This window comes from Lynx canadensis, chromosome C2 (genome assembly GCF_007474595.2).
Source record: "Lynx canadensis isolate LIC74 chromosome C2, mLynCan4.pri.v2, whole genome shotgun sequence".
Taxonomy (NCBI): Eukaryota; Metazoa; Chordata; class Mammalia; order Carnivora; family Felidae; genus Lynx; species Lynx canadensis.
Window position 1 is genome coordinate 75,820,204 of NC_044311.2, and position 26,155 is coordinate 75,846,358.

General features: G+C 41.4%; 1 protein-coding gene across 8 annotated transcripts in view; it reads right to left on the minus strand.

The window, feature by feature from the left end:
* The window catches only part of ABCC5 (ATP binding cassette subfamily C member 5), an 80,516-nt gene extending 59,516 nt beyond the window's left edge, over positions 1-21,000 (minus strand). For 3 of the 8 annotated variants that reach the window (XM_030330663.1, XM_032594714.1, XM_032594713.1), the window contains exons 1-2: positions 20,900-21,000; positions 16,911-17,094 (exon numbers count right to left, since the gene is read on the minus strand). In XM_030330663.1, coding sequence (XP_030186523.1) covers positions 16,911-17,039 — 129 coding nt within the window. In that variant the 5' untranslated portion in view covers positions 17,040-17,094; positions 20,900-21,000. Of the gene's footprint in view, positions 1-16,910; positions 17,095-18,754; positions 18,839-18,996; positions 19,100-20,899 lie in introns of those variants that run through there. The other 5 variants (XM_030330669.1, XM_030330668.1, XM_030330667.1 and 2 more) reach the window with 3 other exon arrangements.
* Positions 21,001-26,155: the final 5,155 nt, after the last annotated feature.

The following is a 26,155-nucleotide window of genomic DNA, read 5'->3' on the forward strand; positions in this document are numbered from 1 at the left end:
GTCAGCATGGCGACCGATGCAGGGCTTGAACCCACAAATTGTGACATCATGACCTAAGCCGAAACCAAGAGTTGGACACTTAACCAACTGAGCCACCCAGGCACCCCAACACACTTCTAAATAATGAGTTAAATATATAAAATGGAAATTAGTAAATATTCTGAACAAAACGCTAAGAAATTATAGCACTTCCAAATTTGTGGGATGGGGCTATAGCAGAACTTGGAGTAAAACTGTGAACGTTTTAAAATCATATATTAGAGGGGCGCCTGGGTGGCTCAGTCTGTTAAGCATTTGACTTCGGCTCAGGTCACAATCTCGCGGCTCGTGAGTCTCAGCCCCGCATCAGGCTCTGTGCTAACAGCATGGAGCCTGGAGCCTGCTTCAGATTCTGTTGTGTCCCTTTCTCTCTGTTCCTCCCTGCTCGGACCCTGTCTCTCTCTCTCTCTCAAAACTAAATAAACATTAAACAAATTTTTTGGGGGGTGCCTGGGTGGCTCAGTCGGTTGAGCGTCCGACTTCAGCTCAGGTCATGATCTCAGAGTTTGTGAGTTCGAGCCCCGCGTTGGGCTCTGTGCTGACAGCTCAGAGCCTGGAGCCTCCTTCAGATTCTGTCTCCTTCTCTTTCTGCCCCTCCCCACTTGTGCTCTGTCTCTCTGTCTCTCAAAAATAAATAAATGTAATAAAAAATCTAAAAAAAATTTTTTATCATGTATTAGAAAAGAAGAAAAAGTGAAAACTTGGGGGAAGAAATTTTATTATTTCTGTGACATCCTTTTTAAAATAATAATTAGAGGGGCGCCTGGGTGGCGCAGTCGGTTAAGCGTCCGACTTCAGCCAGGTCACGATCTCGCAGTCCGTGAGTTCGAGCCCCGCGTCAGGCTCTGGGCTGATGGCTCGGAGCCTGGAGCCTGTTTCCGATTCTGTGTCTCCCTCTCTCTCTGCCCCTCCCCTGTTCATGCTCTGTCTCTCTCTGTCCCAAAAATAAATAAACGTTGAAAAAAAAAAATTTAAAATAATAATTAGAATTATGACTGAACCAGGACATATCAGATTTTTAGGAATTGTGTACAATTTCTGGAACAACATAAAGAAAGTTGAGCATCGCTTCTTATTTGACAATGCTTCCCATGAAATTTAACAAACAAATTAAGCCTAATTAGTTCAATGTCTTCCTTTCACAAGTACAGAGAATACATCTTTTGAGATGTTTCTAGGGACCCTCTGAAAAATCCCAAAGTTAGTTCAAAGTGAACAAGACTTTATTAGAATTAGATTTGGGGTGGGGCACCTGGGTGGCTCACTCAGTTAAGCATCCAACTTCAGCTCAGGTCATGATCTCACAGTTCATGGGTTTGAATCCCACATCAGACTCTGTGCCTCCTGCTCTCTCTGCCCCTCTCCTGCTTGTACTCTTTCTCTGTCTCTCAAAAACAAATAAACATTAAAAAAAAAAAAACAATTAAAAAGAAGAATTTGATTTGGGGGAAGTTTGTCAAAAATATCAAAAGGCTTAAAACACTTGATTAGATTACAGCCACCATGAAACAATACTTAGTTACCCATTTTGCCAAAGTGACAATTAAAGACTTCAAAAGCTAATACAGAAAGCTACAGAGTTGTAAAAAACTTAGCTCTTTTAATAGAGAAGACTCAGTTTTCTAAAATAAAGGTAACATAAGGTGCAATAAATTATTTTCATAAACCATAGAATCTTTGTTTTCTAGGCAGATTACTTAAAAGGTAAAGAAAACCTTTCACAGTCTCATCTAGACCAGACCAATAGTTCAAGAAAACTTTGTCCTTTTAGCAGATGAAATAAAATTTTTTCAGTTTTACAGAAGTATATTATTGATATTTAAATTTATTTTTCCTGAAGCCAATTAAATAGAACTCTTTTACATAGTAATTTTGGCAATGCCCTCTGGAGGTAGAAAAACACCACATATGTAATATATGTCCATAGACCTACGTAACATGCAGACACAGAGACCCTGTAGCTTTCATTCCAAAACTCTAGCTGTGAATCAGGTATTTCTCACACGGCCAAAGCTTTTTTTTCTTCTTCTTCTTTTTTTTAATGTTTATTTATTTTTGAGAGAGAGAAAGAGAGAGAGAGAGAGAGAGAGAGAGTACGCATGAGCACAAGCTGGGAAGGGGCAGAGAGAGAAGGGTACAGAGGATCCGAAGTGGGCTCCAAGCTGTCAGCAGAGCCCAGTGTGGAGCTCAAACTCATGAACCGCGAGATCATGACCTGACCCGAGATCGGATGCTTAATCGACTGAGCCATCAGGCGCTCCATGGCCAAAGCTTTCTGAGGCAAGGGAGCTTCTATAGCAGTCGGTATTTTGAAAAGCCTCTTTTTCCCTATTTAAAAAAATTTTTTTAATGTTTATTTATTTTTGGGGGGGGGGGGGGGGAGAGGCAGATCGCAAGAAGGAGAGGGGCAGGGAGAGAGGGAGACACAGAACCTGAAAGCAGGTTCCAGCCTCTGAGCTGTCAGCACAGAGCCTGACATTGGGCTCAAACCCATGATCCATGAGATCACGACCTGAGCCGAAGTCAGACACTCAACAGACTGAGCCACCCAGGCGCCCCTCTTTTTCCCTATTTTTAAATTCACTCTCTGTGGGCAGTGTTTTGGTTATCTCCTGGGGTGTTTACATTTCAAAGACATGATAAAATTTACAACGTTAAGGGGCAGAGAGAGTACAAGTTTTCTCTTAGGAGTTTTTTGAGTAATTGCTATTTGGAACTTTCCTCTGTATTAAGGGTTGGACAGCCTTGGGCATTTTGTCTATTTCACTGCCAATCACCATAATATTCTCCCCTTCATTCTCTTCACTTTCCAGCAATTACAACTCTTAGATCCATTTTTTTTTTTTTTTTTTTTTTTTTAAAGAAGGCTCCATGCCCAACATGGGCCTTGAACTCAAGACTCTGGGATCAAGAGGACCTTGGGATCAAGAGTAAGATGCTCTACCGACTGAGCCACCTCTTAGAGTCCTAATCAGGCTTTGTCACAAGTGCTCAGACCTCAATCCACAGAAGCCTACACCCTCCTAGCTTTGCAAAATGGCAAAATGGCAAAATGGAGACTAAGGTCTCCAACTTATTATCCTGCTCTCCCACCTAGTCTGCCAGTCCCAAAACTGAATAGTGGACAACTGCATGTCCTTCTCTAACTTCAGCCCTTACCCAACTTTCTGATCCAAGCTTCAGCCTCTAGTTAGTTGGGCATCAGTGGCCAGCAGAGCTGCCCAGACTAGAGGTCAGCTCACAATGAATGCTCACTGGGCAGAGTGAGCACAGTGTGCTATGTATAGTTTCTCAAATGTGTATCAGACCTGCTGGCATTTTCAGGGTGTCCTAGTACTCACATGGTGGTCCACAAGCATCTAACATACAGGCCACCACTCCCCACATCAATGTAGATAGCCAACCAGGGATTTCCCCCAACGAGGATGCCTCTTTCCCAAGGCCATTTCTTTGGTCTCCTGACTGGCTTGCCAACAGTTGGTTTGTAAACTGGCCCCCATACATGCAGGGCAAGGAGAGACCAAGGAAAGAGGCAAACCCCCTCAGATTGGTAGGTGGCAGGTTTGATAAGCAAGGGAATTTACATGTGAGACTTTTCTTGAGTGACAAGATGAGTACATCTCCACGCCCACCTGCCAGAGTCTTAAAAGTTTATATAGAAGCCCTAACCAGGTTCAGTCATGTATACAGTCCAGATGGTCTCAACAACACATTATTATCTCAAGACTGTGTTCCTCAGGAAGCTTCTGGGAGAGGGGAAGGCAAGTGGAAGCCACATTCCAAGGATGGGGGAGGGAGTGAGGAGCTTCCAATTGTAAGGGTCCAGTTCACAGGTCAACTGGCACTTGCATCCTCTTGATGAACCTTCTTCCCCCACTACTATTAGCTTTAGTAATTTCAGTTTTATTTTGTTGACCTAAAGCTGCCTCTATCCCACCTACCCCGGGACTTTAGCAAGAAATAGAAGAAGCTAGAGTAATTGTCCTTGTTTATAGCCAGATCTCATGACTAGCATTTATCTGTAAAGGCAAACAGCTTACTTACTTGAAGATGACAGGAATATCTGGGCAAATTAATTTATACCAAGTCAACACAGCATTCCTATGTGCCAAGCATTGTTTCAAATACTTTTTAGGTATTAACTCATTTAAATCCTCATAACAACCCTATGAGGTAGGTACTATTATTTCTCCTATTTTAAAGCTGAGGAAAGGGAGGCACTTAGATGTTGAGTGGCAGCAGGGATTTGAGTCCAGGCTCCAGAGTTGAGGCTCTTAATCACTATGCTATGACGCTTTCAAACAAACAAACAAAAGAAAAAAGCAAATAAACTATCACTGTACAAGATGACCTCAAATGCACCCTCATAAACAGCTCTCCTCTTTCCCCAAGGTGAGTATCAGATTAAAATAAACTATGACTCTCTAACTCTGACTCTCTCAACTAACCTCATGATAAGCAAATGGTAGTTTCAAAGTCAAAGTCACAAGTACATGATTAGAATACTAGAATGCAAAAAAACTATTTTATTTAATTGCAAAAATAAAAAATGTGCTTCCTCATTATTTTTAAACCAAAGATGAACAGATGTTAAACACAGACACATTATAGACTTATACTGAAACAAAATAAAGTTATCTTTATACCACCCTGTCAGTAACCACACAGATGTCTCATCCTTCCAACTATTTGATTGTAGGCCTAACTTCTCCTCTCTAGCCTTCCTAAAAAGCTTACCTGGCCAAACAGGCCAGGAATAAAAGAGTATGTCTGTTTAAAGATAAAAATAAACTTATCCCACCACATTAACATTCTGTAAAGTGAGTTATCGACATTCTAAGTTTGAATGGATTAAAGATGGAAATGAACCAAGAGAAAAGACTTAACATATTCAAACTATAAGTGTTTGCTGTATGAAAGCATAAATAACAGGGTAGAGAAACATGATTCAGTGAATATTGTTGGGAAAAACAAATAACAGATTAAAGATGAATTCATTGAGATCCAGGTTTCACATTGTGATACTGTGATTTATAAGAAATGTATATTTGGTCACTCACATAACCAAAATACATTTCTCGTATATATTTGGTCTTCAACCATAGTTACTGGATCATAGCTCCAAAACCCCTTAGCATTTCCTAAGTGCCAAGAGTGATGAAGGTGTCTTTTATTGTCTTAATGAAAGTGACTTTTGGACCTCATCCAAAGCTGGGGGCTGGATGCTGGGAGGACCAACCACGTGATTAAAGTGTTGGAACTTCCAGTCTTGCCCCCTACCAGGGGACTGCAGACTGAATCAGCCAATGGCCAATAACTTAGTCAATAATGACTGTGTAATGAAACCTCTGTAAAAACTCAAAAAGACTGGGTTTGGAGAGCTTCCAGGATGGTGAACACATGGAGATTTCAGGAGACTGGTGCACCTGGGGATCCATGCTCTTTCCCCACACCTTGCCCTGTGTTTCTCTTCATCTAGCTATTCATTCATATCTCTTAACATGTCTTTTATAAACTGATAAATTTAAGTAAGTGTCTCCCTGAATTCTGTGAGCTATTCTAGTGAATTACAAGAACTTTAACGAGGAAGTTGGTGGAACCTTCAATCTATAGCCAGTCGGGTCAAAAGTAAAGATAACAAACAACCTGGGGCTGGCGACTAGTGTCTAAAGTTGAGAGATGGAGGGCAGTCTTATAGGTCTGAGCACTTAACAGGTAGAATCTGATGCTGTCTCGGAAGAGAGTCAGAATTGAGTTGAACTCTCAGACATCCTGCTGGTATCCAAGAATTTCTTGGTGTTGTGGGGTGGGGGGTGGGGTGGGGTGGGGAATGCCCCCCACATTGGAAATTGGCAACTCCACACATTAATCCATCTGGGATTAACCCAAAAAGTTACATTAAAAAGATGAAATAAATAGAAGAAAGAGAATTAAATTGCTTACTTAGTTGAGCTATGGGAGGAAAATAGTCTCCATTTTCCCCCAAAGCCAGAAACTTATCAAAGGCAAGATGGATGAGTTTAAATATAAAAAGGAAAATGTTTGCATAATGAAATTAACATTAAGGGGAAGGGGAATAAAGCTAAAGAAATGACAAGGTAACTGATATATTTGAACAGCCAGTTTTTACTGAAAAATATATGATTTTTTTAATCTATTCATTCAATAAATACTTACTGAAGGACCTACTATGTGCCAGGTACTGCTCTAGGTGCTAGGGATGCAAGAGTGGACAGACCCCACACCTCTAAATCACTGCCTTCATGCAGGTTACTTTCTAGTATTCACAAAAGGTCGAAATTCAGAACAGTCTGCTGAACTGGTTCAAAAGCTTCTTTCAGCCTCTAAATGCAATGTCATCAATTGAGAAATAAATTATATTTTAAGATACAACTCTATATACCTCCCATACAAGAAGGAGGGAAGTGTTAACACAAACATACATCATCTGAATATTGAACTGATTTTTTAAAAATCAGTCTTCCTTTTGCTCTTTTTTTTTTTTTTTTTTTAATGTTTGTTTGCTTATTGAGAGAGAGAGAGAACGCATGCAGGAGAGGGGCAGAGAGAGGGAGAAAATCCCAAGCAGGTTCCACGTTATCAGTGCAGAGCCTGACTCAGGGCTCAATCCCACAAACCATGAGATCATGACCTGAGTGGAAATCAAGAGTTGGACACTTAACCAACTGAGCCACCCAGGCGCCCCTGAACATTGAAGTGATTTTTAATATGCCACTGGCAGGTACTCAGGAGAACAAACTGGTGATATGTAACACTCTACATATTCTCTGTCTTTATAATAGTAATGTATGAAGGAAAATTTTCAAAAGAAAAAAATAATTTCAATCCAATGGTTTATTGGGTATTAAATACCTAATACAAAATTAATGGCTAAACTACATTTGATCAATTAGATCAGTTCAGTGCTGTCCAATAGAAATATAATGCAAGTCACAAATGTAATTTAAGTTTTTCTAGTAGCTACATTAAAAGAGTAAAAAAAAACAGGTGAAATTAATTTTAATAGTATATCTTAATCCAATAGAAAATATTATCTTTTAAATACATCATTGATAAAATTGTAATAATGTAATGTTATTTACATTTGAATGTAATATATAATAAATATTACATTAATTATGTAATGTGAAAATATAATAATAAAAATTACTAATGAGATGTTTTAACTTTTTTTTGTACCAAGTCTTTGAAATCTAGTGTGTATTTTTTTTAATGTTTATTCATTTTGAGAGGGAGAGAGTGTGAGCAGAGGAGGGGCAGAGAAAGAGGGAGAGAAAGAGAATCCTAAGCCAGCTCCAGATCCACTCTATCAGCACGACCATGAGATCATGACTTGAGCCACAAACAAGAATCGAACGCTTAACCGACTGAGCCACCCAGGCACCCCCACTGTGTATCTTATATATCTAGCACATCTCAATTCAGACTGCACATATTTCAAATGCTCAGTGACATGTGGCCGCAGTATTACATAGTGTATGTAGCCCCACAGTTCTCAAGAGAGGGTGATTTTGCTTGCCCAGGGGACATGTGGCAATGTTCGGAGACATATTTGGTTTTCACAACTGTTTGTCCTGTAGGTAAAGGCCAGAGATGCCGAACATCCTACAATGCAGAGAACTACCCACCCCCCCCCAACAAAGAATTATCTGGCCTCAAATGTCAATAGTGCTAAGGTTGTCCTAGACAGCTAAACAGATTATATCATTAGTATTTGATGTATGCTGATCTAGGGGGGAGTGTATTTTATGACGCCTATTTGTTTTTTATGTTACGGTATTTTAAATCCTTTTTAGAAGTAACTTTTTACAGTTTCTCCTGAGATAAGAGCGCCCATTTCTCCTTATTTCTCTTGACAGGCACTGCAGACAGAAAGGCTTTCCATGGCCAGATGACTCGGCCAGAGTAAGGCCTCTGCAGCAGTCGATTCATTCCAAAGGGAAAAATACTGCTTGATCCAGGAGTTGAGAAAACATTAAACAAGGAAATACTACTGACATTTATATCTTCCTGAGGATTATGTAGCTACAAGATACTGAGCATTTTTTGTCCTACCAAGGCAACGGTGATGGGCACAGTGGGGGGTATTGGGGAGCTAAAAGGGGTCAATGAAATCCAGGTTCTGCTATGGTTCAAATAAAGGTCAGGGAAACACACAGTCATATTCATGTCCATCTGGTGAGGGAAACAAGGAACATTTGATCCATAAGCAAAGGGAGATAACTGCATAAGAGACTTCCCCTCCGCTGTGCACACTAACAGCATCCCAGTGGCTGTGATAATTAGCACACCTATCGCACAGCATGGCCACCGCATAACTAGTTTGTCCCATCTCATTTTAACAGGCTGCCAGAGCGGAATGTCTGCTGACAGGGCAACCATGGGCTGTCCCCTGCATGGAGGCCCCTGGGACAAGATACTAGGGGCCAGAAATCATTCCCCAGGCTGAACAATCCCTTCCTGACAGCAGGACAACAGCAGGGCAGCCTTCCTAAGCCTGGGGGCTGAGGATTCATCCAAGTTGTTCCTGAATGTGGGGACGGCAGGAATCAACTGGCAGTTCAGAGGCGCCTCTCAGCTTTCAAGGGGATTAAAGGCTACAGCACTCCTGTCTGGCACACTCCACAAAGAAAGCAGTAATTGGGGGTGCCTGGGTGGCTCAGTCAGTTAAGCATCTGACTTTGGCTCAGGTCATGATCTCTAGGTTTGCGGGTTCGAACCTCTGCTGCCAGCACAGAGCCTGCTTCAGATCCTCTGTCCCCCTCTCTGCCCCTACCCTACTCTCTCTTTCAAAAATAAATAAATAAACTTAAAAAAAAGGCAGTATTTGGGGTACAATCAGAATAGACTGGCCTCAGACGCTACAGCATATTCTCCCTCTCTTCTCCTTAATTCACAAGATCTCCTTAATTCACAAGATCTTAATTCACAAACACAGAATGGGTAGCCTCTTATAAACTTTTCTGGCCCAAGTAAAAGTTTTTCTGAGATGTCCCTCCCCTGAAACTGCCTTTATGACAAACATCTAGATGGATAAACTTTTTAAGGGGAACTCTTGTATGATCAGACACAGGTTTCAAGAGACTCAAAATATTAAAAATTAAATCAAAAAGAAATTAAAATGTGTTTTTAAATCAGAGAAGAAATAAAAAAGTTGATGCCCTCCCAAGACCAGCTGACTTTAGGCATTCCCATCCTCCCTACCTGCAACAAGCTAAAGAAAACTACAAAGGACATTTCCTCTCCTAATTCTCATCCCATCCTTACTGCAATAGGTTAGGAACATGATCCTGACCATCTCAAGCTCTTCCCTTAAGAACTTAGTCCAATAGTGGCCACTTCAGTCAAGAGGGATAGCAAAATTCTAGAAGGCAGCCTTCATGGATTCATCCATAAAACCAATGGATATAACTTAACACCAATACCATGGCAAATAGGTATTTTTCTGCAGTTCATAATCTAGCCTTACCCAATAATTGGCAGGAATTTGAGAGTTTTTAGCTGCTTCATATAAAGCTAAATTCCAAGGAACTTATTCAAAGTTTCTATTACACTGGGGAGTGAGATTAACTTTGTTATTACAATGATAAGGTTTCAAAGGATTAAACTGAAAATGAATCAGAAGGGGAGAAAAAGACTTACAGGAAACACTTAGAGCCCCACTGGTGGAGGGGATAGAAGAAACTTTATTCCATGAGATCCAGAGCAGAGATTCTCTGTGCTGGCTACATTACGATCACCAGGGCAAATTTACAACAACATGGATGCTGCAACCCTAATCCAGAGAGTGGTTTAATCAGTCTGGTTTAGGGCCCTTTCATAGGTATGGTTTTTAACGTTCTTCAAGTGATTTTCATATGCAGTCCAGACTGAGATTTAGATTTAGATAGAATTTTGATATTTTGCATTTGACAAAAGCTCTTTAAGACTGTCAGGCTTTAGCTTTAGGAAAAAAAAAAAATCTGGGCACATAGGTGGCTCAGTCAGTTAAGCATCTGACTCTTGATTTTGGCTTAGGTCATGATCTCACAGTTTGTGGGATCGAGCCCTATGTAGGGCTCTGTGTTGACAGCATGGGGCCCGCTTGGGGTTCTTTCTCTCCCTCTCCCTCTGCCCTCCCGCCCCACACACTTTCTCTTTCAAATAAATAAATAAATGTTTTGGGGTTTTTTTTATCCAAAGTATAATTCACAAATAAAACTTCCTCCAGGGGCACCTGGGTGGCTCAGTCAGTTAAGTGTCTGACTTCGGCTCAGGTCATGATCTCACTGTTCATGAGTTTGAGCCCCGCTTCGGGCTCTGTGCTGACAGCTCAGAGCCTGGAGCCTGCTTCAGATTCTGTGTCTCCTTCTCTCTGTCTATCTCCCTCTCTCAAAAATAAACATAAAAAACAAAAACAAAAATCTTCATTCAGCACCTTGTACCATACATAGACCCATGTTAAATGCTTAATATAAGATGTTAGTATATGACGTTAGGGTTCTGTCATGTGACCCCTGTGCTGCAGAGCCCCTACAACTGCTGACAGTGGTGAGAAGCAAGAAGTGAAGATTGGGGCAGTCTGGCTAGCTTTCTACTGTGAGAATACAACATTTAAGAAAACCAAGATATAACACCATATCTGCTTTGGTAAACACAAGTTTTCATCTTGTACCTAATAACAGAGTGAAGTTGATTCCTTGAAAAGCTAATTTACACAATAATCTTAAATAATTAAAACATATGTAAGATCTAATTACCTAAATAGGTTAACTCCCTAAAGGGAGGATAAGAAGGGAAGGGACAGACAAGCTTAATTCTGCTAATTAGTGAATTTCAGTGCACCAAATTAACTTCACATTAATCTGTAATTTTGATATTGACCAATTCGATCATTGACAAAGACCTCTGAAGGCCCAGTTTCCTGTTCCTGGCATTGACCTGTTTATTTCTGATTAAAAGAAAGCGGAAGAATGGCGAGACATTAAAGAAACCATTAGCAGAAGGCTACCTAAAAGCAGAACCAAGATTTCATCAAAAAAGTTTTCATTAACCATTTGTAACATCCAGATCATACATCTTAACCAAATAAAGGCTTAGGTATTTAAAACTGCTTAGAATACAGGAAGCTGGTTTCAATACTCTTCTTCCCTTTTGACAGAAGCCTCCTTCAGCTCCAGCCAACAGGCTATATTTATTTCCCTGAAGCAGCATTTCCTAGGAAAGAAGCAGCAGCCTCACTGCAGACAGCGTAAAAGAGCTCACGATCACGGCAGCAGGCCAACCTCAGGAGACCCATGGCCCTGTAGATTCATTTCACCATGCAAGAAAGCCACCGGGCTCTGCACCAATAGGAGTGCTGTTGTCATCTCCAGCAGAGGACTCTGGGCTGCTATTGGAAACCAACACCTGGCACCAAGCCAGATAACCGTATCACACCCGTACTGAGCTTTATAAAGCTTTATGGATGCCGACAGGGAAAAGAAAAGGAAAAAAAAAAAAAAAAGCAGGTGTTCTTACTCATCCTATCACTGACTGTCCAGAAAATCTGCTGAGTCACCGAGTACCAATCAAGAGAAAAATAATGCAGAGTCTGCAAATACTAATCTCCTTCATCCCTCTCTCCTTCCAAAAAGCAAGTAGACTCACAGGTAATATTCCTGACTCTGAAAACACAAGGGCATAGACAAATTCACACACCCTTAGTCCATACAGAAAAGTTTTCAGAGTCAAATATCTGAAAATATAATGTACTAGACAAAGCTATTTTTTTACTTAAAAAAATTTTTTTAATGTTTACTTATTTTTGAGAGAGACAGAGACAAAGCGTGAGTGGAGGGAAGGGCAGAGAGAGAGGGAGACACAGAATCTGAAGCAGGCTCCAGGCTCTGAGCTGTCAGCACAGAGCCCCACAAGGGGCTCGAACTCATGAACCATGAGATCGTGACCTGAGCCACCCAGGCACCCCAGAACGTGACCTTTTAAAAACACTTGACAGTTATGCATTCATTTTAACATATATAAAAAAACAGACAGCATAAACTTATGATTTTATTTATTTATTGCTTAGGTCAAGGCTGAGCAAAAATAAAAAATCCAGATTAAAAGAAATACTTCAAGTAAGAAAAAAGTTCAGAGGGCACAAGGATAAGATAAAAATCATGAAAACAGTACTCAAATTTAAAAGTCTGGGAAACATGAAAGGATAGTGAAAATAAAGTTTATGTGGACTCTTGACATTTTATAAAAGTAGTAACAGCCTTCCTGTTTCTTCAAGATAAGACTCGATCACATGAAGGAAACTTGCTGTCTGGCTCCTGACTTAATAAGTTAGGGGACAAAGGGCACAATAGTGATTCTATTTACAGTTCTTCTCCACCTGGAGAGGAAAAGCTGGCTGTTGCCACTGTATGTCCTAATGTCACTTCTACTGTAACCAACTGGGTGGGGACCCTGTCTCCAGAAATTTCACCAGACTACCCACATACAATAGCTTCCCAGCTTCCACCTTTTTTCTGAGCTATAAGCCATCCTTGCTCACTCCCAAGGCTTCATCTATATGGATGCACTAATGACTTCAAATTTTTCTTCTCCTACCTTACTTGCCTGTGCTCTATCTTCCGATCATTTTATCTGGATGCACTCAAATTCAACATGTTCAAAGTAAACTCATTCTCACCTGAATCTTCTTCTCTTCCTATACATCCATTAGTAGTTTTAAACTCTTACCACCAATCCCAGACCCCCCAATACTCCTTCTCCTTCCAGAGATGCCCCTGTCTCTCCTCTCTCATCTCTCCTCACTATTATGCTTGGTTGGATGCAGACTCCTGGCCTCTTTCACATAGATTGGCACAGGAGCCTCCCGACCGCTCCCTGTATTTTATCTCTCTCCTATGCAGGTTTTTTCTACATTGTCTCAAAACTAATCTTCCTAAGATAAAAATCAAGTCTTAAAAATCCCTTCTCAGCTCCATATCATTAGCCCTTGGGTAACACAAATGAAAACCACAATGAGATATCAGACATACCTATCAGAATGGCTAAGATAAAAATAACAACACCACCAAATACTGCCAAGAATGCAGAGAAACTGGATCACTCATATATTGCTGGTGGGAATGGAAAAGTGTATAGCCAGTCTGGAAAAGAGTATTGAAGTTCCTTATACACCGAAACATGCACTTACCATATGACCCAGCAACTGCATTCCTGGGCATTTATCCAGACAAATGAGAGCTTATTCACACAAAATCCTATATATAAATGTTCAAGGCAGCTTTATTTGTAACAACTACACACTAGAAATAACCCAAAATGCCCTTCAACAAATGAATGGTTAAACAATCTATGGTTCCTCTATAACATAGAATAGTACTCACAATGAAAAGGAAAGAACTACCTAAAACATGGAATACTACTCACAAAAAGAAAATACTGATCCACATATCAAACGAGATGGATATCAAGGAAATTATGCACAGTGAAAAAAGCCAATCTCAAAAGTTACACACTACGTGATTCCATTTATATAGTATTTTTTTTTTTTTTTTTTTTTTAAGACAGAGCAAGCAGCAGGGAAGAGGGGCAGAGGGACAGAATCTCAAGAAGGCTTCAGGCTCGGTGCAGGGCCTGACATGGGGCTCAATCCCACAATGCTGGGATCATGACCTGAGCCAAAATCAAGAGTCGGGCACTCAAATGACTGGGCCACCCAGGTGTCCCTATAGCATTCTTCAAATGACAAAATTGTCAAGGTGGAGAACAGATTAGAGGTTGCCAGAGACTGGGGGCAAGGGGAAGGGAGGTGGCTATGGCTGCAAGGGAGGTGAGAGTAGCATGAGAGATGCTTGTGATGGTGCTGTTTTGTGTTCTGACTGTGGTGATGGTCACAAAAATCTACACATGCGAAAAAACTGCACAGAATATACACATGCAAATGAGTATACACAAAACCATAAAACTGGGGAAGTCTTAATAAGGTGGGTGGATTGTTTTAATGTTGAGATATGGTGCTATAGTTTTGTTTTTTATGTTTATTTTTGAGAGAAAGAGAGCACAAGCAGGGTAGGAGCAAAGAGAGAGGGACACACAGAATCTGAAGCAGGCTCCAGGCGCTGAGCTGCAGGGCTCGAACCCACAAGCAGTGAGATCACGACCTGAGCCGAAGTCGGACACTTAACCAACTGAGTGACCCAGGTGCCCCTATGGTGCTATAGTTTTCTGCAAGAAGTTACCACTGAGGGAAGATGGATAAAGTGTATACAGAATTTCTTTGCATAGTTATCTCAAAATAAAAAGGGGGGGACAAAAACCCTCCTCAATAACTTCCAATAGTTCCCCAGTGCCCATAGTAAAAGATTCCTTAGCATGGCATGCAGAATTTTCTCTTTCACATCCTAAGCTCTAGACAACTGGTTCTAAGATCTAACATTTAGAATGTTAGAACGCCATCTTAGAATGGCAGGCATCAGTCTAAGCATTTTATATGCATTATCTCATTTAATCTTCAATAATCCCATGAGTCAGGTTCTACTATCAATACCATTTTATTCATAAACCATCAAACCACAGATGACATAGTAACTTGAAAGCATCCCTACCTAATCATCCTTCAAAGTCCTGCTCCAATGTCACCTTTGTGACTTTTTCTAGAGTTACGTGCATACTGACAGTGCCTGGCACTCAGAAGATACTCACCACATGGTCAATTAACATAAGGCTTAGACAAACAACACAAACCACAAACAAGTTATAAAACTGGCACCGTAAGGATTTGACAGTGATTACACTGACTGTTTTCCAAAGTTCAGCTTGAGTAGGAAAGCACTATATAATAAACAGTGGGGATGGAGCACCTGGGTGGCTCATTCAGTAAAGCATCCAACTCTATTTTGGCTCAGGTCATGATCTCACAGTTCGTAGGTTCAAGTCCCATATCAGACTCTGAGCTGGCAGCACAGAGCCTGCTTGGGATTCTCTCTCTCCCTGTCTCTGCCCCTACCCTCCCTCCCTCCCTCTCTCTCTCTCAAAATAAATAAACTTAAAAAATATATACACGGTGGGGACAGAAAACACCTATTACTGAGAAAATGTTGTTTAATAAGGCAACAGCTTTCACATACCAAAGGACAGGTAATGTCAGGCTAATGAAACTCCAGTGTCAGCTGCAAAGTTTTTCTGATTCTCAAGTTCTCACATAACAAATACTGTACATGAATACAAACCTTACCTTCCTAAACCCAGTCACCCCCATTCTTCCTTATTAGTTACTTTTGCAATTGAAGAAAAGGTATAATTTTTTTTTTCAGAAGAAAGATATTTCTTCCATTTTAAAATGTATACTCATGGCACACCTCAGTTGGTTAGGTGTCCGACTTCAGCTCAGGTCTTGCTCTCACACCTGTACATTTGAGCCCCGCATGGGGCTCTGTGCTCACAATTCAGAGCCTGGAGCCTGCTTCAGATTGTCTCCCTCTCTTTCTGCCCCTCCCCCACTCACACTCGGTCTCTGTCTCTTTCTCTCAAAATAAATAAACATTTAAAAAAACTAATTAAGGGGCACCTGGGTGGCTCAGTCGGTTAAGCAGCCGACTTTGGCTCAGGTCATGATCTTGTGGTCCGTGAGTTCAAGCCCCGCCTCGGGCTCTGTGCTGACACCTCAGAGCCAGGAGCCTGTTTCAGATTCTGTGTCTCCCTCTCTCTGACCCTCCCCCATTCATGCTCAAAAATAAATAAACGTTAAAAAAAATTTTTTTTTAATAAAAATAAAAAAATAAAAAAACTAAAAAATTTTTAAAATGTATTTTAATTATTTCCCTTGGAGAAAACAAAATTCTTATCTAAAGACTCCTTCACATCCATGGATTTCCTTGGAAAACTTACTTATCATACTACCACAGTCTAGAATTGTTCCAGTACTCTGAAATCTGCAGGAGTCCCTCCAAAGGATTCACATTTTAAACACAGACAACAGAGGCAGAGGCAAAAAAACAAACAAACCAATTTTAAGTACATGAATGAAGTTTGGGGGGATTTGTTTCTGTTTTGTTTTGTTTTGTTTTGTTTTGTTTTGTTTTGTTTTGTTTTATTTGAGAGAGAGAGAGAGAGAGAGAGAGAGAAAGAGAACATGAGCGGGGCAAAGGGAGAGAGAGGGAGAGGGAGAGAGAAGATCTTAAGCAGGCTCCACACTCAGCACTGAGCCCAACAAAGGGCTCTATCCCACAACCCTGGGACCAGGAGCTAAGATTAAGTCTGATGCTCAACCGACTGAGCCACCCAGGTGCCCCTAAGTACATGAATGAAGTTTAATGGTTCATATTCCCTCTCTTCCCTCTTCAGCACCCCCACCCCCACCCCTACAAGGTGACTTCTCTCAAGCAAAGCCTTTTCAAAATTCACCACAGGGCAGTACAAGCAGGAGAGAGGAGAACTCAAAAGGAGAAATAGGTGGCAGGCTGAAGCCAACCGACCGCTCCTTTTTTATATGTAACCATAAATTCTTACCAGTGATCTAAAGCCAACAACAGGGATGCCTGGGTGGCTCAGTGGGTTGAGCTTCCAACTTCAGCTCAGGTCATGATCTCACGGTTTGTGGGTTTGAGCCTGACATCGGGCTCTGTGCTGACAGCTCAGAGCCTGGACCCTGCTTTGGATTCTGTGTCTCCCTCTCTCTCTGCCCCTCCCCTACTCGTGCTCTGTCTCTCTCTCTCTCAAAAATAAATAAACATTAAAAAAATTTTTCTAAATAAAAAAATAAAGCCAACAACAAAAATGAAATTTCATTTTAATTATGTATTATATGAAAAAAGAAGGTGTAGTCTAATACAACAAGTAGGTAAGAAAAGGAATTCAGGAAAAGGAATACTGACCGGTCGATTTCTCTTATATTTGGAGTCCTCTCGGTCTCTGTGCTGCCCGGAAGTGCTGGTTCTCTCTCTCACGTTTCTATAACCAGGACTGGGGATGATATACTCTTTTCCTATGTCGATATCCTTCATCTTCTCTGAGTAGAGGTGCCAGGGCTCACAGACTTTTGGTTTCACTTGAGAATTTCTGAAATTAAAAATTCATCAAAGAATAACACTATATGTTAATTATACCAGAATTTTTTAAAAATTTTCTTTATTTCCTTAAGGAAAGAGATTTTCTAAATTTGTACTTAATCATACGCAAAAGTACTTTAAACTAGAAAAAAAAAGGGCAAAAGCATTAAAGTTTACTACCATTATACCTATAAAAATAATTTTTCAGAAATGTTTAAAGTGCCATTTCATTTTTTTTAAAGAAAAAAATATCAGTGTAATAGAACCAAGGATTACCACCTCCCACCCCTAAGGGGGAAAAAAAAGATTAGAAAAAAATAAACACACTAGTAAAGAGATACCATCACCTTCAACTAAGCTCAAACCCATGTAAGGAGCATTCAGATAAGTCTTTCAAAAAAAAAAAAAGACAACTTTTAAGTTTGTTCCAAGCATTATAAACTCCACAATTTTAAAATGGATATTATTTCTCCTACTAAATGTTACTAAATGAAAATTTACAAAGCCCTTATTCTACCAATGATATATCCCACCTCTGCGTTTTTATAATTGGGTAACTGGTTTGTTATTTTAAAGCTCCATGAAGTTACATAAATACAAATACAAAACAAATTTATACCTGAAATGCAAAACAAAACAATATTATCACACCTTAACTTAAAAAAAATTTTTTTTAATGTTTATTTATTCTTTTTTTTTTTTTAATTTTTTTTTCAACGTTTATTTATTTTTGGGACAGAGAGAGACAGAGCATGAACGGGGGAGGGGCAGAGAGAGAGGGAGACACAGCATCGGAAACAGGCTCCAGGCTCTGGGCTATCAGCCCAGAGCCCTACGCGGGGCTCGAACTCACGGACCGCGAGATCGTGACCTGGCTGAAGTCGGACGCTTAACCGACTGCGCCACCCAGGCGCCCCTAATGTTTATTTATTCTTAAGAGAGAGACAGAGACAGCACGAACAGGGGAGGGGCAGAGAGAAATAGAGGCACAGAATCTGAAGCAGGGTCCAGGCTCTGAACTCTCAGCACAGAGCCCGACACAGGGCTCAAACTCCCGAGCTGTGAAATCATGACCTAAGCGGAAGTAGGATGCTTAACTGACTGAGCCACCCAGTTGCCCCAACAATATTACACCTTAACTTTAAAAACAAATTCCCCTTTGGGTACTGAAAGTGTTCTAAAACTAGACAGTGGTGATGGTTGCCCAAGCCTGTGAATGTACTAACCCAAAACTGAGTTGTAATACTTTAAAGGGGTGCATTTAATGGTATATAATTTATATCTCAACAAAGCCGTTATTAGAAAATAACAAAAAGAAATTCCCCATCCTGTCCAACAAAATCTTACCTAATATTTACCTGAAACTCTGTTCTAAACCTCTGCTTGCCTGGCTAACTTTGATCAATATACTGTATCAACTCTGGTTAATCTGAAAAAATAAAACACACACATTTCCCCCACTCTGAGATGGCTCAAAGTTTCCCAGATACAAGCTGAGAAAACGCCTTTCGCACCAGCCTCACTAGAAATTAAAGAAGTGTAGCTGTGTTGCCTTTTGGATTCCATAACTTCCTAGCTATCACTGGGTCTTAAAAGTACTACTCTGCAGACAAAATTCTGACCACTACAATTCATTTTTCTAAGGTATCAGAGAAAAGGAGAATACTTACTAAATAAAAAAGAACTAAATCTCCTCCACACAGACGTGTTTCCAACACACTTCTTGCCTTTCAGAAGTCTAGTTCAACTACCCTGAGTCGATACTGCTAAATTACGTATCTTTAAAAAAAAAAAAAAAAAAAAAAAGTCACCTTGTCCAAGGACAAACTGCACCATAAAGCACTCCGGCTTACAACCAAGAGCACAGCAATCACGTCACTGAGACCTCATTAAGCCTAAACTATAAACAGACCTGGGCATCTGCTTGTGTCCCCAATGTCAGGTTGCAGCTGCAGATCAGAGTAATCCTTCTTGTTAGAAGGATCACTGAAGTCCAACCTTCCTCACAAAAGGCTCCCTAACCTAGCTGATTGTGTGGAAGCTGAACAGATAAGTCCCATTTTGAAAAAAGGCAAGAGGAAGGAAGTGGGTGTGAAAGGGGCACGGCCCAACCAACTAATTCACAATTCCAAATGCCATGTCAAGAAGAACATAAAGTTCATCCCAATTGTCTAAGAACTCTTGATAACCAAAGTGTGTTTCAATCATTTTATTTCAAGTTATTCTACGTATGAAGGAGGTGGGGAGCAGGTTTCCATTGCCTCTAACACTCTTGTTTCTTAGCTTCCTGGGAAAAGAGGCATAGCCATGAGAGTAGGCAGGCCTTGAGTATGCACAAAGTTACTATGTCTTGGCCTTGAATATAAGAATTCCATCTTCTGTGTATCAGGATTATAAGACCGGGCACCCCACATAGAGGCCACCCAAGAGCTAGGAATCCCTATGAGTTTTAGAAAGAAAACAAGCCCAAGTCTGAATAAAGCAACCAAGAAAGGACCACTATAGGCTTGACTCTTTTTGACTCTATTTGTACTTCCCTATTTTCTTCTGTTCTCCTTTTGGGTGTTAAAAAGTTGTTTTGCAATGCTAACTTGACTCAGCTGTCAAGAACGGAAAAAAGGAAAGGATTTTTTTTTCTTTTTTGAGTCAGAGCTATACAACGACATTAGCAGAACAGCCAAAGTGGTAGAACCCCAAAGAAGTGTCCAGATTCAAAATCAACAGAGTTGAGGCCAGACAACTGCCCTTTTTTTTTTTTTTTTAAATCAAGGTTCCCCTTCCAGTGGTAAAAGTGTAGACATTCTCCCTGCACAATGATGCAGAGGAAACTGCATGGGGGAGGGGGATTGCAAGAACTGGAACTAGCCAGACTGGTGTTTCCAAATTGCCTTCATTACAACATTCCTTAGGTATCCAACCTCAGGAATTTCATTCAGGCCCTGAAGCTGCACAAGAAGACCTGAAGCTATTTACCACCCTCTGATAATCCACTTGTTGTGCTTCAACCTTCCGCACCCTTCACTTAGGCAACAGATTCCAGTATAACCTATCCATCTTGTCCTTCAAAACCTTCTGAAACTTTGCCAATCATTCCTGTGCCCCTCTGCCTCCTGCCTCCCCAAGTCTGTGCAGAAGCCAGATGACCCCTGTGCAACAAACACAAAGCAACATGCAGCTCTGTGTGGTGGAAGTGGAAAGGCACTGATGACAGTCAAGAGATCAGGACTCCCTCCATTCCTGGCTCTGCCCAGGGTTTGCTGTGCGTACTTGTGTCACGAACCTCCATTTACCCGTTTGCAGAAAACGAGAGGATGACTTTTAAGGTCGCTGCGCTGGCAGCTCAGAATCGCTGGTATAAGACTTGAGCGGGGTGTGCCCCGGGCCGCCCTCCCCACAAGCATGAGGATGGGGGCTTCTCTCTCGCCAGCTTCACCTGGGATGCCTTGACCCTTGGGCGTTCCCACGGCCAGTTTGGGCCTGACGAGGCCACAGCGACCCACACCCACGGGCCGCGGACGCAGCACCCCCTGGTGGCCGCATCCGGGTATGTAGCCAGCACTCTCGACCACTCAGCCCACCCTACCTGCCTTCCGACGCCAGGACCTCAGTACCAGCCAGCCCTCAGGGATTGCGTCCCGAGGAGGGGGCGGCGGGACACTAGAAGGAGGCCAGGCTGCGCTTCTCAGGTCTCCGGATTCCCTCCGAACCTCCTCTTATCCCCGATCCCAGTCCGCCACCCCGGGTGGGAACATACAGGGGTGACCCCCGTGACAACCAACAGAGAAGGAGGGGGTGCGACGTTAGCTGCTACCTACCTGTGCCCCGGCTCCAGGACGGCCGCACCGGCCACTCGACCACGCTCCCGAGCATCAGCCCCGGAGCAAAACAAGCCTTTATAGCGGCATTGGCCGCCAGACTGCGCAGGCGTGCTGCACAAAGACTCCCCAAGACTGAAGGGAATTGTAGTCCCTCTTCTAGGAGCCCGAGGCTCGACACGCGGCAAAGGACTATATTTCCCAGAAGCGCTGCAGAAGCCCCGGAGGAGGTGCAGGCTGCTCCTCCTTTCCACCGCGCTCCTGGCTCTGCACCATCCTTCTCAGAGCTTCTGCGAGCCTGTCTGGAATCTTCTCTGAGGCCGTGTGCCCCAGTGGGTGGCCGGGAGGGTTGACAGTAGCCCTTGGGGGAGGGTGGGGGGCGCAGCTCGGTGTTTGCAGGCAGGACGGAGCCGATGGTGTGCGGCCATTTATGCACCAGAAAATATCATGAAGGTCATCAGCTATCAACTAGCCCCAACTCGTGTCTTTTATGGCAGTTAACATTTTACGATTGTTTGCTCAGTATTCGACCTGCATCCTGCGCTGATATCACCTTTATCAGTTTTATCCCATTGTCCGTCACATAACCTTGTGCTACCTGGTTTCTAGATAATGAAACGCCAGGATCACAATTTCTACGGTAGCAAGAGCCTTGGAAACGATGTACCAACTCACTCCTTTTTGTAAATCAAACTGAGGTTCCCAAAGAGACTGATCACAGTATTTCTCTTTGTGTTTCATCTGTACCTTCAACATGATAGTAACATCACTACTCTCTGTTGAGTGCCTACCTACTCTGTACGTGGTGCTTTACATGAAATTCTTGTTTCTTTTAATCTCCACAACCACACTGTAGGTATATCTTTTCCATTTCAGAGATTATTTTTAAAAGGGTAAAGTGACTTGTTCATCTTTATACAACTAGCTAGTTTGAAGACACTAAGGTATCATAATTAATTAACACGATGTTCCTGAGTGAGGATGGATTAATAGGCCTATGCAACACCACAAAGAGGCTGGGAACAGACTCATGCATATGTGTAAACACGATCTGTGACTGAGAAAAACATTACAGATCAGTAGGGAAAGGAAGAAGTTTGGATAAATAGTGCTGGGACAATAGGTCATCTGTATTTTTAAAAACTCAGGGATTACTACTTCAGCCCACACAGAAAAATCGATTTCAGGTAGATCAAAGACCGACCTGTGAAAGGGAAAACTTTAAAACGTTGGGAAGAAAATGTGAAATAACTTCATGACCTTGGGAGTAGAGAAGAACCTCTTAAACAAGTTGCAAACACAAAAAATAAAGGAAAGATTGATACATTCTTACTATAGTTAAATTTAAATTTCTGTACAAGAGCCATAAATTGAAAAGCAAAACCACAAGTTATAACCAACAAAATTTTGGATACAAAATATACAAATAGTTTCTACAACTCAATAAGAAAGGGCAAATCACTCAGTCGGAAAATAGGCAAATGATATGAACAGACAGTGAACACACTGTAAAGGAAACCTGAACAACCATTCAAGGATGCAAAGACACCCAATCAGGAAAAAAAAAAAAAACAGGGAAATTCAAGTTAAAATAGCAATGAGATACTGTTTTATGCCCTTCTCATGGGAGAACATAAAAACCTGACAACACTGACTATTGTCAAGGATCTGGAAAAACAGGATATTTTGCACATTGCTGGCAGTGTATCAACTGATAGAACCATATTAAAGAGCAGCGTGGCCATATTTAGTAGATTGGAAAAGGGCTATATATAGGGCAGTATTGTTAGATCCCTGGCAGACACCTAAAATTTAGTGGCTCGGAGTCAAGAAGTTTATTTCTCTCATAAATAAAAGTCTTAAGTAAGTATCCCAGATCAGTAGTGTAGTCCTGCTTCCTGCAGGCAGTCAGAGACCAAGGGTATGGTGGCTCTGTTAGGTTCAACATATAGCTCCAAAATTTTTCTACTCATTGCTATTACGAGTCACCCGGGTGGAAGGAAGGAAGAATATGGAGATGCATGACCTGATCTTGAGGCACCAGCAGGGAAGCAATATATATCATTTCCATTCACATTCTACTAGTGACAATTTAATCATCTGGGCACATCTAAGTGAGAGGGAAACTGGGAAGTGCAATCCTCAGCTGGGAAGCTATGAGCCATCTACAATTCCATTACAATGGAAGAAGGAAAGAACAGATTTCAGTGGAAACTAATGGTTTCCACCTCATATGCCTATCCTTGAACCCAGAAATTCCACTTCTACATATATGCTGTAGGGTAGCCTTTCTCTATGGAGGCTTCTGCAAGTGAATTAAGCCCTAAAAAGAATTATTTGAGTGATTATTTTCTCAATTCTCCCAAGGATAACACATATCTAGTATCATTCTAGATGTCCAAGAGAGAAGTTAATTCATCACACACAGTGAATGCTTTAGGGCATCAGGGCTTAATGCAATTAGCTGAGAAAAGATGCTCTAAAGGGCCTCCCACATATATACACAAGGAGATATATTCATTGTGCATTGTCTGTAGTAGTGGAAAGAATCTAAATTCCATTAACAAGAGAAAAGATAACTAGATTATGGTGTTTGTATAATGAGCTACTATACAGCAGTTAAAGAACATGGGCTATAATGTATCACTATGTATAAGTTTCAAAAACAATGTTGAGCACAGATAAGTTACAAAAAGACTCAAATTGTATAACCCCAATTTGTATTTATTTTGTAAATATGTAAAAATGTGATATGTTGTTTATGAATACACATATATGTACTTAAAAATATAAAAAAATACCTGGGCATGATGAACAACAATTTCAAGGTGTAATTGGAGATATAGCTGGTGTTGGAGGTACAAGAATAAGATCAGAGAGGGAGACACAGGAGCTTCATCTGTTTCTGTAATATTTTATTTCTTTTTAAAATGATTTATAGGGGCGCCTGGGTGGCTCTTTTGGTTGAGCATCCGACTTCAGCTCAGGTCATGATCTTGCGGTTCATGGATGGAGCCCTGCGTCAGGCTCTGTGCTGATAGCTCAGAGCCTGGAGCCTGTTTCAGATTCTGTGTCTCCCCCTCTCTCTGCCCCTCCCCTGCTCATGCTCTGTCTCTCTCGCTCTTTTAAAAAATGAATATACATTAAAAAAACTTAATGACTTATAAATGTTCATTTTAACGAGGTTTGGAGTGGGTACACAGGTCCTTCTAATATCATTTGCTGTACGTTTTGGTGGCTTTAAGTATTTCATAATAAAAATGTTTTAGTGTCATAGGAACAAATCATATCTCCTCTCACTGGGACTATATGCACTTGAGCCAAAGAATCTTGCAGGTCGCTATATCTATATCTGCTGATGAGAATTCCTGAAGCGCCTGTGGCCATCGGGTTGCATAAGATAAACCTCCTCAGCACACCTCAAGCCAACTAGCACTTCCTACCATGCCTCAAACACCGTAGAACCCCAAAGCTGCAAATCTGATACTTTAATATAAAATCAAAAGCTTCTAAAAATCTTCCTCAAATACTCCAAATATATTGATCATAGGTTAAAAGAAAAAAAAAAATAATAGACGACCATTGCACAGACCTGGTGCCAAGCCTCAATACCCTAAGGTCTTATCTCTGTCTGTCCACAGATAGCCTGGGCCAAAGAATTGTACTTAACTTACACTTACTTATAAGTATAATTAGACTTCTACTTATTTACATGATACTGATTGCAAAGCATCCCCTCCTTAAAATGATTTTGTGTTGTGAGATGTTTGGGGGAGTGATATTCTCCAATCCTCAGGCAAGGGGCTAGAGTAGAGAATCTATGTAAACCCATACTTGTACATATTTTAAAAATAATACTTATTTTGTGTAATCCACTAAAAATATTCATTCAATATTTGATGGAGCGAAATGGAGCGAAAACAGAGAAGTTTCCTGTCCTTATGGGGCTTAGAGTTCCAAATAAACTTGAGTCCAAAGTTAAATTATAACTGGAGTAGGTACTAGACAAGGAAGGTATGAGTTGTGCCTGAAGGACAGTGGGAGTTAGTAAGGTGAACATGTGGAGGTGGGCAGAGCAGAGAGCACTCCAAGCAGAGGGAACAACAAAGACCAAGCAGAAGGAAAAGGAAGGGAACATCTCCAAAGGCCTTGTAGACCATGTTACAGGTCTCAGAGGAAGAGCAAATGGCAACCACGACAAGGTTTTTAATGGTGAGTGGGTTAAGGGTTGAGAAATCAAATTTGCATTTTGAAAACTTCACTGTGGCTGGTAGACTGGAGAAAGAGTTAGAAGTATCTAGAAGGGAAGACAATCAGCAGACCTTGGTGATGGAGTAGGTAAAGTGGTGTGAGAAACAAAGGTGTCAAGGGTACCACCTAGGTTTCTGGTTGCAGAACTGGATGGATGGTGGTACCGCTGCTCATTGACAGAAGTGTTTTATTGCAGTAGCTTCCTCTACCCAGGTTACCAGGACCTAATGCCAAATGGCAATGATCATTCCACATCTGCTGTGGCATTCGCAGTTGAATTCTTATGAAGACAAAATTTCACTTTTGCAGATCAATTTTACAATGAAAGTCATTTTCAAGAAATAAGACTTTTTTTTCAAGTTAGCTAATAAAGTGAATATTTTACTTGCCATCACAGAAACAACAGTGTGAGAGAATAATAAACCTCTTTAGCGGTCTCTGGCAACTTAAATTTTTTTTTTAATGTTTATTTATTTTTGAGAGAGAGACAGAGAGAGAGAGCGTGAGCAGGGGAAGGGAAGAGAGAGAGAGAGGGAGACACAGAATCTGAAGCAGACTCCAGGCTATGCTGTCAGCACAGAGCCGGATGAAGGGCTCAAACTCACAGACTGAAAGATCATGACGTGACCTGAAGTTGGTCACTTAACCGACTAAGCCACCCAGGCACCTGGAGAATTCTTTTTTTTTTTTTTTAATGTTTATTTATTTTTGAGAGAGAGACAGAGAGCCAGAGAGGGAGCGGGGTAGGGACAGAGAGAGAGAGGGAGACAGAGAATCTGAAACAGGCTCCAGTCTCTGAGCTGTCAGCACAGAGCCCGACGTGGGGCTCAAACCCACGAACCATGAGATCATGATCTGAGCCGAAGTTGGAATGATCTGAGCCGAAGTTGGACGCCTACTGACTGGGCCACCCAGGCGCCCCTAAATGTTTATTTTTTGAGAGAGAGAGAGAGAGAGAGAGAGAGAGAGAGTGAGAGCGAGCCAGGGGAGGGCAGAGAGAGGGGG